General features: G+C 44.2%; 1 protein-coding gene across 2 annotated transcripts in view; it reads left to right on the top strand.

Annotated features, from left to right (window-relative positions):
• The window catches only part of LOC125666261 (hypoxanthine-guanine phosphoribosyltransferase-like), a 107,125-nt gene that overhangs the window by 81,912 nt on the left and 12,527 nt on the right, over positions 1 to 12,686 (top strand). For both annotated transcript variants that reach the window (XM_048899466.2, XM_056151605.1), the window contains one exon: positions 12,470 to 12,535. In XM_048899466.2, coding sequence (XP_048755423.1) covers positions 12,470 to 12,535 — 66 coding nt within the window. The remainder of the gene's footprint in view (positions 1 to 12,469; positions 12,536 to 12,686) is intronic.

Raw genomic sequence — 12,686 nt, 5'->3', positions numbered from 1 at the left:
ATAGTCAGAGTGTTCTGTAGTGGTGTGTGATAGTCGGAGTGTCCTGTAGTGGTGTGTGATAGTCAGAGTGTACTGTAGTGTTGTGAGATAGTCAGGGTGTACTGTAGTGGTGTGTGATAGTCAGAGTGTCCTGTAGTGGTGTGTGATAGTCAGAGTGTCCTGTAGTGGTGTGTGATAGTCAGAGTGTTCTGTAGTGGTGTGTGATAGTCAGAGTGTTCTGTAGTGGTGTGTGATAGTCAGAGTGTTCTGTAGTGGTGTGTGATAGTCAGAGTGTTCTGTAGTGGTGTGTGATAGTCAGAGTGTACTGTAATGGTGTGAGATATTCAGGGTGTACAGTAGTGGTGTGTGATAGTCAGAGTGTTCTGTAGTGGTGTGTGATAGTCAGAGTGTACTGTAGTGTTGTGAGATAGTCAGAGTGTACTGTAGTGTTGTGAGATAGTCAGGGTGTACTGTAGTGGTGTGAGATAGTCAGAGTGTCCTGTAGTGGTGTGAGATATTTAAGGTGTATTGTAGTGGTGTGAGATAGTCAGGGTGTACTGTAATGGTGTGAGATAGTCAGAGTGTCCTGTAGTGGTGTGAGATATTCAGGGTGTACTGTATTGATGTGAGATAGTCAGGGTGTACTGTAATGATGTGAGATAGTCAGAGTGTACTGTAGTAATGTGAGATAGTCAGGGTGTACTGTAGTGTTTCGAGATAGTCAGGGTGTACTGTAGTGTTGTGAGATAGTCAGGGTGTACTGTAGTGGTGTGAGATAGTCAGGGTGTACTGTAATGGTGTGTGATAGTCAGAGTGTCCTGTAATGGTGTGTGATAGTCAGAGTGTACTGTAGAGGTGTGTGATAGAGTGTTCTGTAGTGGTATGTGATAGTCAGAGTGTACTGTAGTGTTGTGAGATAGTCAGAGTGTACTGTAGTGTTGTGAGATAGTCAGGGTGTACTGTAGTGGTGTGAGATAGTCAGAGTGTCCTGTAGTGGTGTGTGATAGAGTGTACTGTAGTGGTGTGTGATAGTCAGAGTGTTCTGTAGTGGTGTGTGATAGTCAGAGTGTTCTGTAGTGGTGTGTGATAGTCAGAGTGTCCTGTAGTGGTGTGTGATAGTCAGAGTGTACTGTAGTGTTGTGAGATAGTCAGGGTGTACTGTAGTGGTGTGTGATAGTCAGAGTGTCCTGTAGTGGTGTGTGATAGTCAGGGTGTTCTGTAGTGGTGTGTGATAGTCAGAGTGTTCTGTAGTGGTGTGTGATAGTCAGAGTGTCCTGTAGTGGTGTGTGATAGTCAGAGTGTACTGTAGTGTTGTGAGATAGTCAGGGTGTACTGTAGTGGTGTGTGATAGTCAGAGTGTCCTGTAGTGGTGTGTGATAGTCAGAGTGTTCTGTAGTGGTGTGTGATAGAGTGTTCTGTAGTGGTGTGTGATAGTCAGAGTGTTCTGTAGTGGTGTGTGATAGTCAGAGTGTTCTGTAGTGGTGTGTGATAGTCAGAGTGTTCTGTAGTGGTGTGTGATAGTCAGAGTGTTCTGTAGTGGTTTGTGATAGTCAGAGTGTACTGTAATGGTGTGAGATATTCAGGGTGTACTGTAGTGGTGTGTGATAGTCAGAGTGTTCTGTAGTGTTGTGAGATAGTCAGGGTGTACTGTAGTGGTGTGAGATAGTTAGGGTGTACTGTAGTGGTGTGAGATAGTCAGGGTGTACTGTAGTGGTGTGAGATTGTCAGGGTGTACTGTAGTGGTGTGAGATAGTCAGGGTGTACTGTAGTGGTGTGTGATAGTCAGGGTGTACTGTAATGGTGTGTGATAGTCAGGGTGTACTGTAGTGGTGTGAGATAGTCAGGGTGTACTGTAATGGTGTGTGATAGTCAGGGTGTACTGTAATGGTGTGTGATAGTCAGGGTGTACTGTAGTGGTGTGAGATAGTCAAGGTGTACTGTAATGGTGTGAGATAGTCAGGGTGTACTGTAGTGGTGTGTGATAGTCAGGGTGTACTGTAGTGGTGTGAGATAGTCAGGGTGTACTGTAATGGTGTGAGGTAGTCAGAGTGTACTGTAGTGGTGTGTGATAGTCAGAGTGTCCTGTAATGGTGTGAGATAGTCAGGGTGTACTGTAATGGTGTGTGATAGTCAGAGTGTCCTGTAATGGTGTGTGATAGTCAGAGTGTACTGTAGAGGTGTGTGATAGAGTGTTCTGTAGTGGTATGTGATAGTCAGAGTGTTCTGTAGTGTTGTGAGATAGTCAGAGTGTACTGTAGTGGTGTGAGATAGTCAGAGTGTACTGTAATGGTGTGTGATAGTCAGAGTGTACTGTAGTGTTGTGAGATAGTCAGGGTGTACTGTAGTGGTGTGAGATAGTCAGAGTGTCCTGTAGTGGTGTGAGATAGTCAGGGTGTACTGTAGTGGTGTGAGATAGTCAGAGTGTACTGTAATGGTGTGTGATAGTCAGAGTGTACTGTAGTGTTGTGAGATAGTCAGGGTGTACTGTAGTGGTGTGAGATAGTCAGAGTGTACTGTAGTGTTGTGAGATAGTCAGAGTGTACTGTAGTGTTGTGAGATAGTCAGGGTGTACTGTAGTGGTGTGAGATAGTCAGGGTGTACTGTAGTGGTGTGAGATAGTCAGGGTGTACTGTAGTGGTGTGAGATAGTCAGGGTGTACTGTAGTGGTGTGTGATAGTCAGGGTGTTCTGTAGTGGTGTGTGATAGTCAGAGTGTCCTGTAGTGGTGTGTGATAGTCAGAGTGTACTGTAGTGTTGTGAGATAGTCAGGGTGTACTGTAGTGGTGTGTGATAGTCAGAGTGTCCTGTAGTGGTGTGTGATAGTCAGAGTGTTCTGTAGTGGTGTGTGATAGTCAGAGTGTTCTGTAGTGGTGTGTGATAGTCAGAGTGTTCTGTAGTGGTGTGTGATAGTCAGAGTGTTCTGTAGTGGTGTGTGATAGTCAGAGTGTTCTGTAGTGGTGTGTGATAGTCAGAGTGTACTGTAATGGTGTGAGATATTCAGGGTGTACTGTAGTGGTGTGTGATAGTCAGAGTGTTCTGTAGTGGTGTGTGATAGTCAGAGTGTACTGTAGTGTTGTGAGATAGTCAGAGTGTACTGTAGTGTTGTGAGATAGTCAGGGTGTACTGTAGTGGTGTGAGATAGTCAGAGTGTCCTGTAGTGGTGTGAGATATTTAAGGTGTATTGTAGTGGTGTGAGATAGTCAGGGTGTACTGTAATGGTGTGAGATAGTCAGAGTGTCCTGTAGTGGTGTGAGATATTCAGGGTGTACTGTATTGATGTGAGATAGTCAGGGTGTACTGTAATGATGTGAGATAGTCAGAGTGTACTGTAGTAATGTGAGATAGTCAGGGTGTACTGTAGTGTTTCGAGATAGTCAGGGTGTACTGTAGTGTTGTGAGATAGTCAGGGTGTACTGTAGTGGTGTGAGATAGTCAGGGTGTCCTGTAATGGTGTGTGATAGTCAGAGTGTCCTGTAATGGTGTGTGATAGTCAGAGTGTACTGTAGAGGTGTGTGATAGTGTTCTGTAGTGGTATGTGATAGTCAGAGTGTACTGTAGTGTTGTGAGATAGTCAGAGTGTACTGTAGTGTTGTGAGATAGTCAGGGTGTACTGTAGTGGTGTGAGATAGTCAGAGTGTCCTGTAGTGGTGTGTGATAGAGTGTACTGTAGTGGTGTGTGATAGTCAGGGTGTTCTGTAGTGGTGTGTGATAGTCAGAGTGTTCTGTAGTGGTGTGTGATAGTCAGAGTGTCCTGTAGTGGTGTGTGATAGTCAGAGTGTACTGTAGTGTTGTGAGATAGTCAGGGTGTACTGTAGTGGTGTGAGATAGTCAGGGTGTACTGTAGTGGTGTGAGATAGTCAGGGTGTACTGTAGTGGTGTGTGATAGTCAGGGTGTACTGTAATGGTGTGTGATAGAGTGTACTGTAGTGGTGTGTGATAGTCAGAGTGTTCTGTAGTGGTGTGTGATAGTCAGAGTGTTCTGTAGTGGTGTGTGATAGTCAGAGTGTCCTGTAGTGGTGTGTGATAGTCAGAGTGTACTGTAGTGTTGTGAGATAGTCAGGGTGTACTGTAGTGGTGTGTGATAGTCAGAGTGTCTTGTAGTGGTGTGTGATAGTCAGAGTGTTCTGTAGTGGTGTGTGATAGTCAGAGTGTTCTGTAGTGGTGTGTGATAGTCAGAGTGTCCTGTAGTGGTGTGTGATAGTCAGAGTGTACTGTAGTGTTGTGAGATAGTCAGAGTGTTCTGTAGTGGTGTGAGATATTTAAGGTGTATTGTAGTGGTGTGAGATAGTCAGGGTGTACTGTAATGGTGTGAGATAGTCAGAGTGTCCTGTAGTGGTGTGAGATATTCAGGGTGTACTGTATTGATGTGAGATAGTCAGGGTGTACTGTAATGATGTGAGATAGTCAGAGTGTACTGTAGTAATGTGAGATAGTCAGGGTGTACTGTAGTGTTGTGAGATAGTCAGGGTGTACTGTAGTGTTGTGAGATAGTCAGGGTGTACTGTAGTGGTGTGAGATAGTCAGGGTGTACTGTAGTGGTGTGAGATAGTCAGGGTGTATTGTAATGGTGTGTGATAGTCAGAGTGTCCTGTAGTGGTGTGTGATAGAGTGTTCTGTAGTGGTGTGATAGTCAGAGTGTCCTGTAGTGGTGTGTGATAGAGTGTTCTGTAGTGGTGTGTGATAGAGTGTTCTGTAGTGTTGTGTGATAGTCAGAGTGTACTGTAGTGTTGTGAGATAGTCAGAGTGTACTGTAGTGTTGTGAGATAGTCAGGGTGTACTGTAGTGGTGTGTGATAGTCAGAGTGTCCTGTAATGGTGTGAGATAGTCAGGGTGTACTGTAATGGTGTGTGATAGTCAGAGTGTCCTGTAATGGTGTGTGATAGTCAGAGTGTACTGTAGAGGTGTGTGATAGAGTGTTCTGTAGTGGTATGTGATAGTCAGAGTGTACTGTAGTGTTGTGAGATAGTCAGAGTGTACTGTAGTGTTGTGAGATAGTCAGGGTGTACTGTAGTGGTGTGAGATAGTCAGAGTGTCCTGTAGTGGTGTGTGATAGAGTGTACTGTAGTGGTGTGTGATAGTCAGAGTGTTCTGTAGTGGTGTGTGATAGTCAGAGTGTCCTGTAGTGGTGTGTGATAGTCAGAGTGTACTGTAGTGTTGTGAGATAGTCAGAGTGTACTGTAGTGTTGTGAGATAGTCAGGGTGTACTGTAGTGGTGTGAGATAGTCAGAGTGTCCTGTAGTGGTGTGAGATATTCAGGGTGTACTGTAGTGGTGTGAGATAGTCAGGGTGTACTGTAATGGTGTGTGATAGTCAGAGTGTCCTGTAGTGGTGTGAGATAGTCAGAGTGTCCTGTAGTGGTGTGAGATAGTCAGGGTGTACTGTAGTGGTGTGAGATAGTCAGAGTGTACTGTAATGGTGTGTGATAGTCAGAGTGTACTGTAGTGTTGTGAGATAGTCAGGGTGTTCTGTAGTGGTGTGAGATAGTCAGAGTGTCCTGTAGTGGTGTGAGATAGTCAGGGTGTACTGTAGTGGTGTGAGATAGTCAGAGTGTACTGTAATGGTGTGTGATAGTCAGAGTGTACTGTAGTGTTGTGAGATAGTCAGGGTGTACTGTAGTGGTGTGAGATAGTCAGAGTGTACTGTAGTGTTGTGAGATAGTCAGAGTGTACTGTAGTGTTGTGAGATAGTCAGGGTGTACTGTAGTGGTGTGAGATAGTCAGGGTGTACTGTAGTGGTGTGAGATAGTCAGGGTGTACTGTAGTGGTGTGAGATAGTCAGGGTGTACTGTAGTGGTGTGTGATAGTCAGGGTGTACTGTAATGGTGTGTGATAGTCAGGGTGTACTGTAGTGGTGTGAGATAGTCAGGGTGTACTGTAGTGGTGTGAGATAGTCAGGGTGTACTGTAGTGGTGTGTGATAGTCAGGGTGTACTGTAGTGGTGTGAGATAGTCAGGGTGTACTGTAATGGTGTGTGATAGAGTGTACTGTAGTGGTGTGTGATAGTCAGAGTGTTCTGTAGTGGTGTGTGATAGTCAGAGTGTTCTGTAGTGGTGTGTGATAGTCGGAGTGTCCTGTAGTGGTGTGTGATAGTCAGAGTGTACTGTAGTGTTGTGAGATAGTCAGGGTGTACTGTAGTGGTGTGTGATAGTCAGAGTGTCCTGTAGTGGTGTGTGATAGTCAGAGTGTCCTGTAGTGGTGTGTGATAGTCAGAGTGTTCTGTAGTGGTGTGTGATAGTCAGAGTGTTCTGTAGTGGTGTGTGATAGTCAGAGTGTTCTGTAGTGGTGTGTGATAGTCAGAGTGTTCTGTAGTGGTGTGTGATAGTCAGAGTGTACTGTAATGGTGTGAGATATTCAGGGTGTACTGTAGTGGTGTGTGATAGTCAGAGTGTTCTGTAGTGGTGTGTGATAGTCAGAGTGTACTGTAGTGTTGTGAGATAGTCAGAGTGTACTGTAGTGTTGTGAGATAGTCAGGGTGTACTGTAGTGGTGTGAGATAGTCAGAGTGTCCTGTAGTGGTGTGAGATATTTAAGGTGTATTGTAGTGGTGTGAGATAGTCAGGGTGTACTGTAATGGTGTGAGATAGTCAGAGTGTCCTGTAGTGGTGTGAGATATTCAGGGTGTACTGTATTGATGTGAGATAGTCAGGGTGTACTGTAATGATGTGAGATAGTCAGAGTGTACTGTAGTAATGTGAGATAGTCAGGGTGTACTGTAGTGTTTCGAGATAGTCAGGGTGTACTGTAGTGTTGTGAGATAGTCAGGGTGTACTGTAGTGGTGTGAGATAGTCAGGGTGTACTGTAATGGTGTGTGATAGTCAGAGTGTCCTGTAATGGTGTGTGATAGTCAGAGTGTACTGTAGAGGTGTGTGATAGAGTGTTCTGTAGTGGTATGTGATAGTCAGAGTGTACTGTAGTGTTGTGAGATAGTCAGAGTGTACTGTAGTGTTGTGAGATAGTCAGGGTGTACTGTAGTGGTGTGAGATAGTCAGAGTGTCCTGTAGTGGTGTGTGATAGAGTGTACTGTAGTGGTGTGTGATAGTCAGAGTGTTCTGTAGTGGTGTGTGATAGTCAGAGTGTTCTGTAGTGGTGTGTGATAGTCAGAGTGTCCTGTAGTGGTGTGTGATAGTCAGAGTGTACTGTAGTGTTGTGAGATAGTCAGGGTGTACTGTAGTGGTGTGTGATAGTCAGAGTGTCCTGTAGTGGTGTGTGATAGTCAGGGTGTTCTGTAGTGGTGTGTGATAGTCAGAGTGTTCTGTAGTGGTGTGTGATAGTCAGAGTGTCCTGTAGTGGTGTGTGATAGTCAGAGTGTACTGTAGTGTTGTGAGATAGTCAGGGTGTACTGTAGTGGTGTGTGATAGTCAGAGTGTCCTGTAGTGGTGTGTGATAGTCAGAGTGTTCTGTAGTGGTGTGTGATAGAGTGTTCTGTAGTGGTGTGTGATAGTCAGAGTGTTCTGTAGTGGTGTGTGATAGTCAGAGTGTTCTGTAGTGGTGTGTGATAGTCAGAGTGTTCTGTAGTGGTGTGTGATAGTCAGAGTGTTCTGTAGTGGTGTGTGATAGTCAGAGTGTACTGTAATGGTGTGAGATATTCAGGGTGTACTGTAGTGGTGTGTGATAGTCAGAGTGTTCTGTAGTGTTGTGAGATAGTCAGGGTGTACTGTAGTGGTGTGAGATAGTCAGGGTGTACTGTAGTGGTGTGAGATAGTCAGGGTGTACTGTAGTGGTGTGAGATAGTCAGGGTGTACTGTAATGGTGTGTGATAGTCAGGGTGTACTGTAATGGTGTGTGATAGTCAGGGTGTACTGTAGTGGTGTGAGATAGTCAGGGTGTACTGTAATGGTGTGTGATAGTCAGGGTGTACTGTAATGGTGTGTGATAGTCAGGGTGTACTGTAGTGGTGTGAGATAGTCAGGGTGTACTGTAATGGTGTGAGATAGTCAGGGTGTACTGTAGTGGTGTGTGATAGTCAGGGTGTACTGTAGTGGTGTGAGATAGTCAGGGTGTACTGTAATGGTGTGAGGTAGTCAGAGTGTACTGTAGTGGTGTGTGATAGTCAGAGTGTCCTGTAATGGTGTGAGATAGTCAGGGTGTACTGTAATGGTGTGTGATAGTCAGAGTGTCCTGTAATGGTGTGTGATAGTCAGAGTGTACTGTAGAGGTGTGTGATAGAGTGTTCTGTAGTGGTATGTGATAGTCAGAGTGTTCTGTAGTGTTGTGAGATAGTCAGAGTGTACTGTAGTGTTGTGAGATAGTCAGGGTGTACTGTAGTGGTGTGAGATAGTCAGAGTGTCCTGTAGTGGTGTGAGATATTCAGGGTGTACTGTAGTGGTGTGAGATAGTCAGGGTGTACTGTAATGGTGTGTGATAGTCAGAGTGTCCTGTAGTGGTGTGAGATAGTCAGAGTGTCCTGTAGTGGTGTGAGATAGTCAGGGTGTACTGTAGTGGTGTGAGATAGTCAGAGTGTACTGTAATGGTGTGTGATAGTCAGAGTGTACTGTAGTGTTGTGAGATAGTCAGGGTGTACTGTAGTGGTGTGAGATAGTCAGAGTGTACTGTAGTGTTGTGAGATAGTCAGAGTGTACTGTAGTGTTGTGAGATAGTCAGGGTGTACTGTAGTGGTGTGAGATAGTCAGGGTGTACTGTAGTGGTGTGAGATAGTCAGGGTGTACTGTAATGGTGTGTGATAGTCAGAGTGTCCTGTAGTGGTGTGAGATAGTCAGAGTGTCCTGTAGTGGTGTGAGATAGTCAGGGTGTACTGTAGTGGTGTGAGATAGTCAGAGTGTACTGTAATGGTGTGTGATAGTCAGAGTGTACTGTAGTGTTGTGAGATAGTCAGGGTGTACTGTAGTGGTGTGAGATAGTCAGAGTGTACTGTAGTGTTGTGAGATAGTCAGAGTGTACTGTAGTGTTGTGAGATAGTCAGGGTGTACTGTAGTGGTGTGAGATAGTCAGGGTGTACTGTAGTGGTGTGAGATAGTCAGGGTGTACTGTAGTGGTGTGAGATAGTCAGGGTGTACTGTAGTGGTGTGTGATAGTCAGGGTGTACTGTAATGGTGTGTGATAGTCAGGGTGTACTGTAGTGGTGTGAGATAGTCAGGGTGTACTGTAATGGTTTGAGATAGTCAGGGTGTACTGTAGTGGTGTGTGATAGTCAGGGTGTACTGTAGTGGTGTGAGATAGTCAGGGTGTACTGTAATGGTGTGTGATAGAGTGTACTGTAGTGGTGTGTGATAGTCAGAGTGTTCTGTAGTGGTGTGTGATAGTCAGAGTGTTCTGTAGTGGTGTGTGATAGTCGGAGTGTCCTGTAGTGGTGTGTGATAGTCAGAGTGTACTGTAGTGTTGTGAGATAGTCAGGGTGTACTGTAGTGGTGTGTGATAGTCAGAGTGTCCTGTAGTGGTGTGTGATAGTCAGGGTGTTCTGTAGTGGTGTGTGATAGTCAGAGTGTTCTGTAGTGGTGTGTGATAGTCAGAGTGTCCTGTAGTGGTGTGTGATAGTCAGAGTGTACTGTAGTGTTGTGAGATAGTCAGGGTGTACTGTAGTGGTGTGTGATAGTCAGAGTGTCCTGTAGTGGTGTGTGATAGTCAGAGTGTTCTGTAGTGGTGTGTGATAGAGTGTTCTGTAGTGGTGTGTGATAGTCAGAGTGTTCTGTAGTGGTGTGTGATAGTCAGAGTGTTCTGTAGTGGTGTGTGATAGTCAGAGTGTTCTGTAGTGGTGTGTGATAGTCAGAGTGTTCTGTAGTGGTGTGTGATAGTCAGAGTGTTCTGTAGTGGTGTGTGATAGTCAGAGTGTACTGTAATGGTGTGAGATATTCAGGGTGTACTGTAGTGGTGTGTGATAGTCAGAGTGTTCTGTAGTGGTGTGTGATAGTCAGAGTGTACTGTAGTGTTGTGAGATAGTCAGAGTGTACTGTAGTGTTGTGAGATAGTCAGGGTGTACTGTAGTGGTGTGAGATAGTCAGAGTGTCCTGTAGTGGTGTGAGATATTTAAGGTGTATTGTAGTGGTGTGAGATAGTCAGGGTGTACTGTAATGGTGTGAGATAGTCAGAGTGTCCTGTAGTGGTGTGAGATATTCAGGGTGTACTGTATTGATGTGAGATAGTCAGGGTGTACTGTAATGATGTGAGATAGTCAGAGTGTACTGTAGTAATGTGAGATAGTCAGGGTGTACTGTAGTGTTTCGAGATAGTCAGGGTGTACTGTAGTGTTGTGAGATAGTCAGGGTGTACTGTAGTGGTGTGAGATAGTCAGGGTGTACTGTAATGGTGTGTGATAGTCAGAGTGTCCTGTAGTGGTGTGTGATAGAGTGTTCTGTAGTGGTGTGTGATAGTCAGAGTGTTCTGTAGTGTTGTGAGATAGTCAGAGTGTACTGTAGTGTTGTGAGATAGTCAGGGTGTACTGTAGTGGTGTGTGATAGTCAGAGTGTCCTGTAATGGTGTGAGATAGTCAGGGTGTACTGTAATGGTGTGTGATAGTCAGAGTGTCCTGTAATGGTGTGTGATAGTCAGAGTGTACTGTAGAGGTGTGTGATAGAGTGTTCTGTAGTGGTATGTGATAGTCAGAGTGTACTGTAGTGTTGTGAGATAGTCAGAGTGTACTGTAGTGTTGTGAGATAGTCAGGGTGTACTGTAGTGGTGTGAGATAGTCAGAGTGTCCTGTAGTGGTGTGAGATATTCAGGGTGTAATATAGTGGTGTGAGATAGTCAGGGTGTACTGTAATGGTGTGTGATAGTCAGAGTGTCCTGTAGTGGTGTGAGATAGGCAGAGTGTCCTGTAGTGGTGTGAGATAGTCAGGGTGTACTGTAGTGGTGTGAGATAGTCAGAGTGTACTGTAATGGTGTGTGATAGTCAGAGTGTACTGTAGTGTTGTGAGATAGTCAGGGTGTACTGTAGTGGTGTGAGATAGTCAGAGTGTACTGTAGTGTTGTGAGATAGTCAGAGTGTACTGTAGTGTTGTGAGATAGTCAGGGTGTACTGTAGTGGTGTGAGATAGTCAGGGTGTACTGTAGTGGTGTGAGATAGTCAGGGTGTACTGTAGTGGTGTGTGATAGTCAGGGTGTACTGTAATGGTGTGTGATAGTCAGGGTGTACTGTAGTGGTGTGAGATAGTCAGGGTGTACTGTAATGGTGTGAGATAGTCAGGGTGTACTGTAGTGGTGTGTGATAGTCAGGGTGTACTGTAGTGGTGTGAGATAGTCAGGGTGTACTGTAATGGTGTGAGATAGTCAGAGTGTACTGTAGTGGTGTGTGATAGTCAAGGTGTACTGTAGTGGTGTGTGATAATCAGAGTGTTCTGTATGGGGGGGATGATAGTCAAAATTTTATGTAATCTGGGGCATCTCAGCACTATGTGTATTAAATTCCTGCATCTTATTTGGAGGGTTGGGGGTTGGGGGGTTGGAAGAGTGTTATCAACCATCACAATGCCAAATTCTATAATGCAGGTTGTTTTATTTATTGCCTAGTGATTAGACAACTTTCTTTCTGCACTGTGTGTATTAAATACCTGCATTCTCTTTGTTGGGGGGTGGGGTGGGGTGGGGGGGGGGGGTTGGAGGAGTGTTATTAACTAGCACCATGCTTTTCCTCTGCTATAAAAAGACTCATGATACCTCTCCACCTTACCAATATAGTGAAATAAGTTCCTGGAAATTTGCAGTATACTTTTTGTTTTGCTGTTTATTTCCAGTAAAGGTCAAAGGTTAATCAGAGTCATTTGTTACACATTATGTCCCAAACTGACTGTGTAACGAATTTATCCCGCTGAAGACCTTTAGAAAATTTGTTTAAAAGATTCCGGTACCATATTTGATAATTAAATATTGTTAAGTCATTATATTGAATTTCATATATATGTATAACATTGAAAATCGTACAACCACAATATCAAAACATCACAGTTAAAAATATAAACAAAAACATTAACTAACCAAACCATGTTTGTTGAAGCTGAATGCCGACATACATCATGTACGTAGCTTATACTATGCCCTTGCATGGAGACGATACATTGAATTTTTTGGGGCGTCTTATGATTTGTCAGTGGTGTCACAGTTGTAAAACTCTCTGAACGGAGATGGTATATTGACAATTTCGGGCCATCATGTAATTCTTTAACTGACGTCACAGTTGCCAAACTAATACACCCTCCAGACAGAAACCCAGTAATATAAAAAATTGCAGGGCCTCATGTGATTATCAAATGTCTGATGTGGGATGAAATAAATTCATTATTGCTACATCTCGTTGACAGATGCGGATCATCAGAGGAACGCTTTGCGTCTGGTGTGATCTGATGATCTGTCGACTCGACGTGATCGTCTGATGATCTGCCCCTGTCGACTCGATGTGATTGTCTGGTGTGATCTGATGATCTGTCAACTCGACGTGATCTGACTCTTGGGATCTACTTACTGGAGTAATATAATCATGATAATACAAATGTATAAATGAACAAACATTCACTTGACACAGATTTTTGCTTGTCTTATTTGTAGGATGACAAATCGTCAGGTCAGATTGAAGTTATTGGCGGAGACAATCTGAAAAATCTCCAGGGAAAGGTACGTTTAATATAACTCTGCTCCATGCCACAATAGTCAACATGACTGGTCAATATAACTTTGCTCCATACCACAATAGTCAATGTGACTGGTCAATATGACTCTGCTCAATACTACAATAGTCAACATGACTGGTCAATATAACTCTGCT

The sequence above is a fragment of the Ostrea edulis genome, chromosome 10, assembly GCF_947568905.1.
Source record: "Ostrea edulis chromosome 10, xbOstEdul1.1, whole genome shotgun sequence".
Lineage (NCBI taxonomy): Eukaryota > Metazoa > Mollusca > Bivalvia > Ostreida > Ostreidae > Ostrea > Ostrea edulis.
This window is presented reverse-complemented; position numbering and strand designations above follow the sequence as displayed.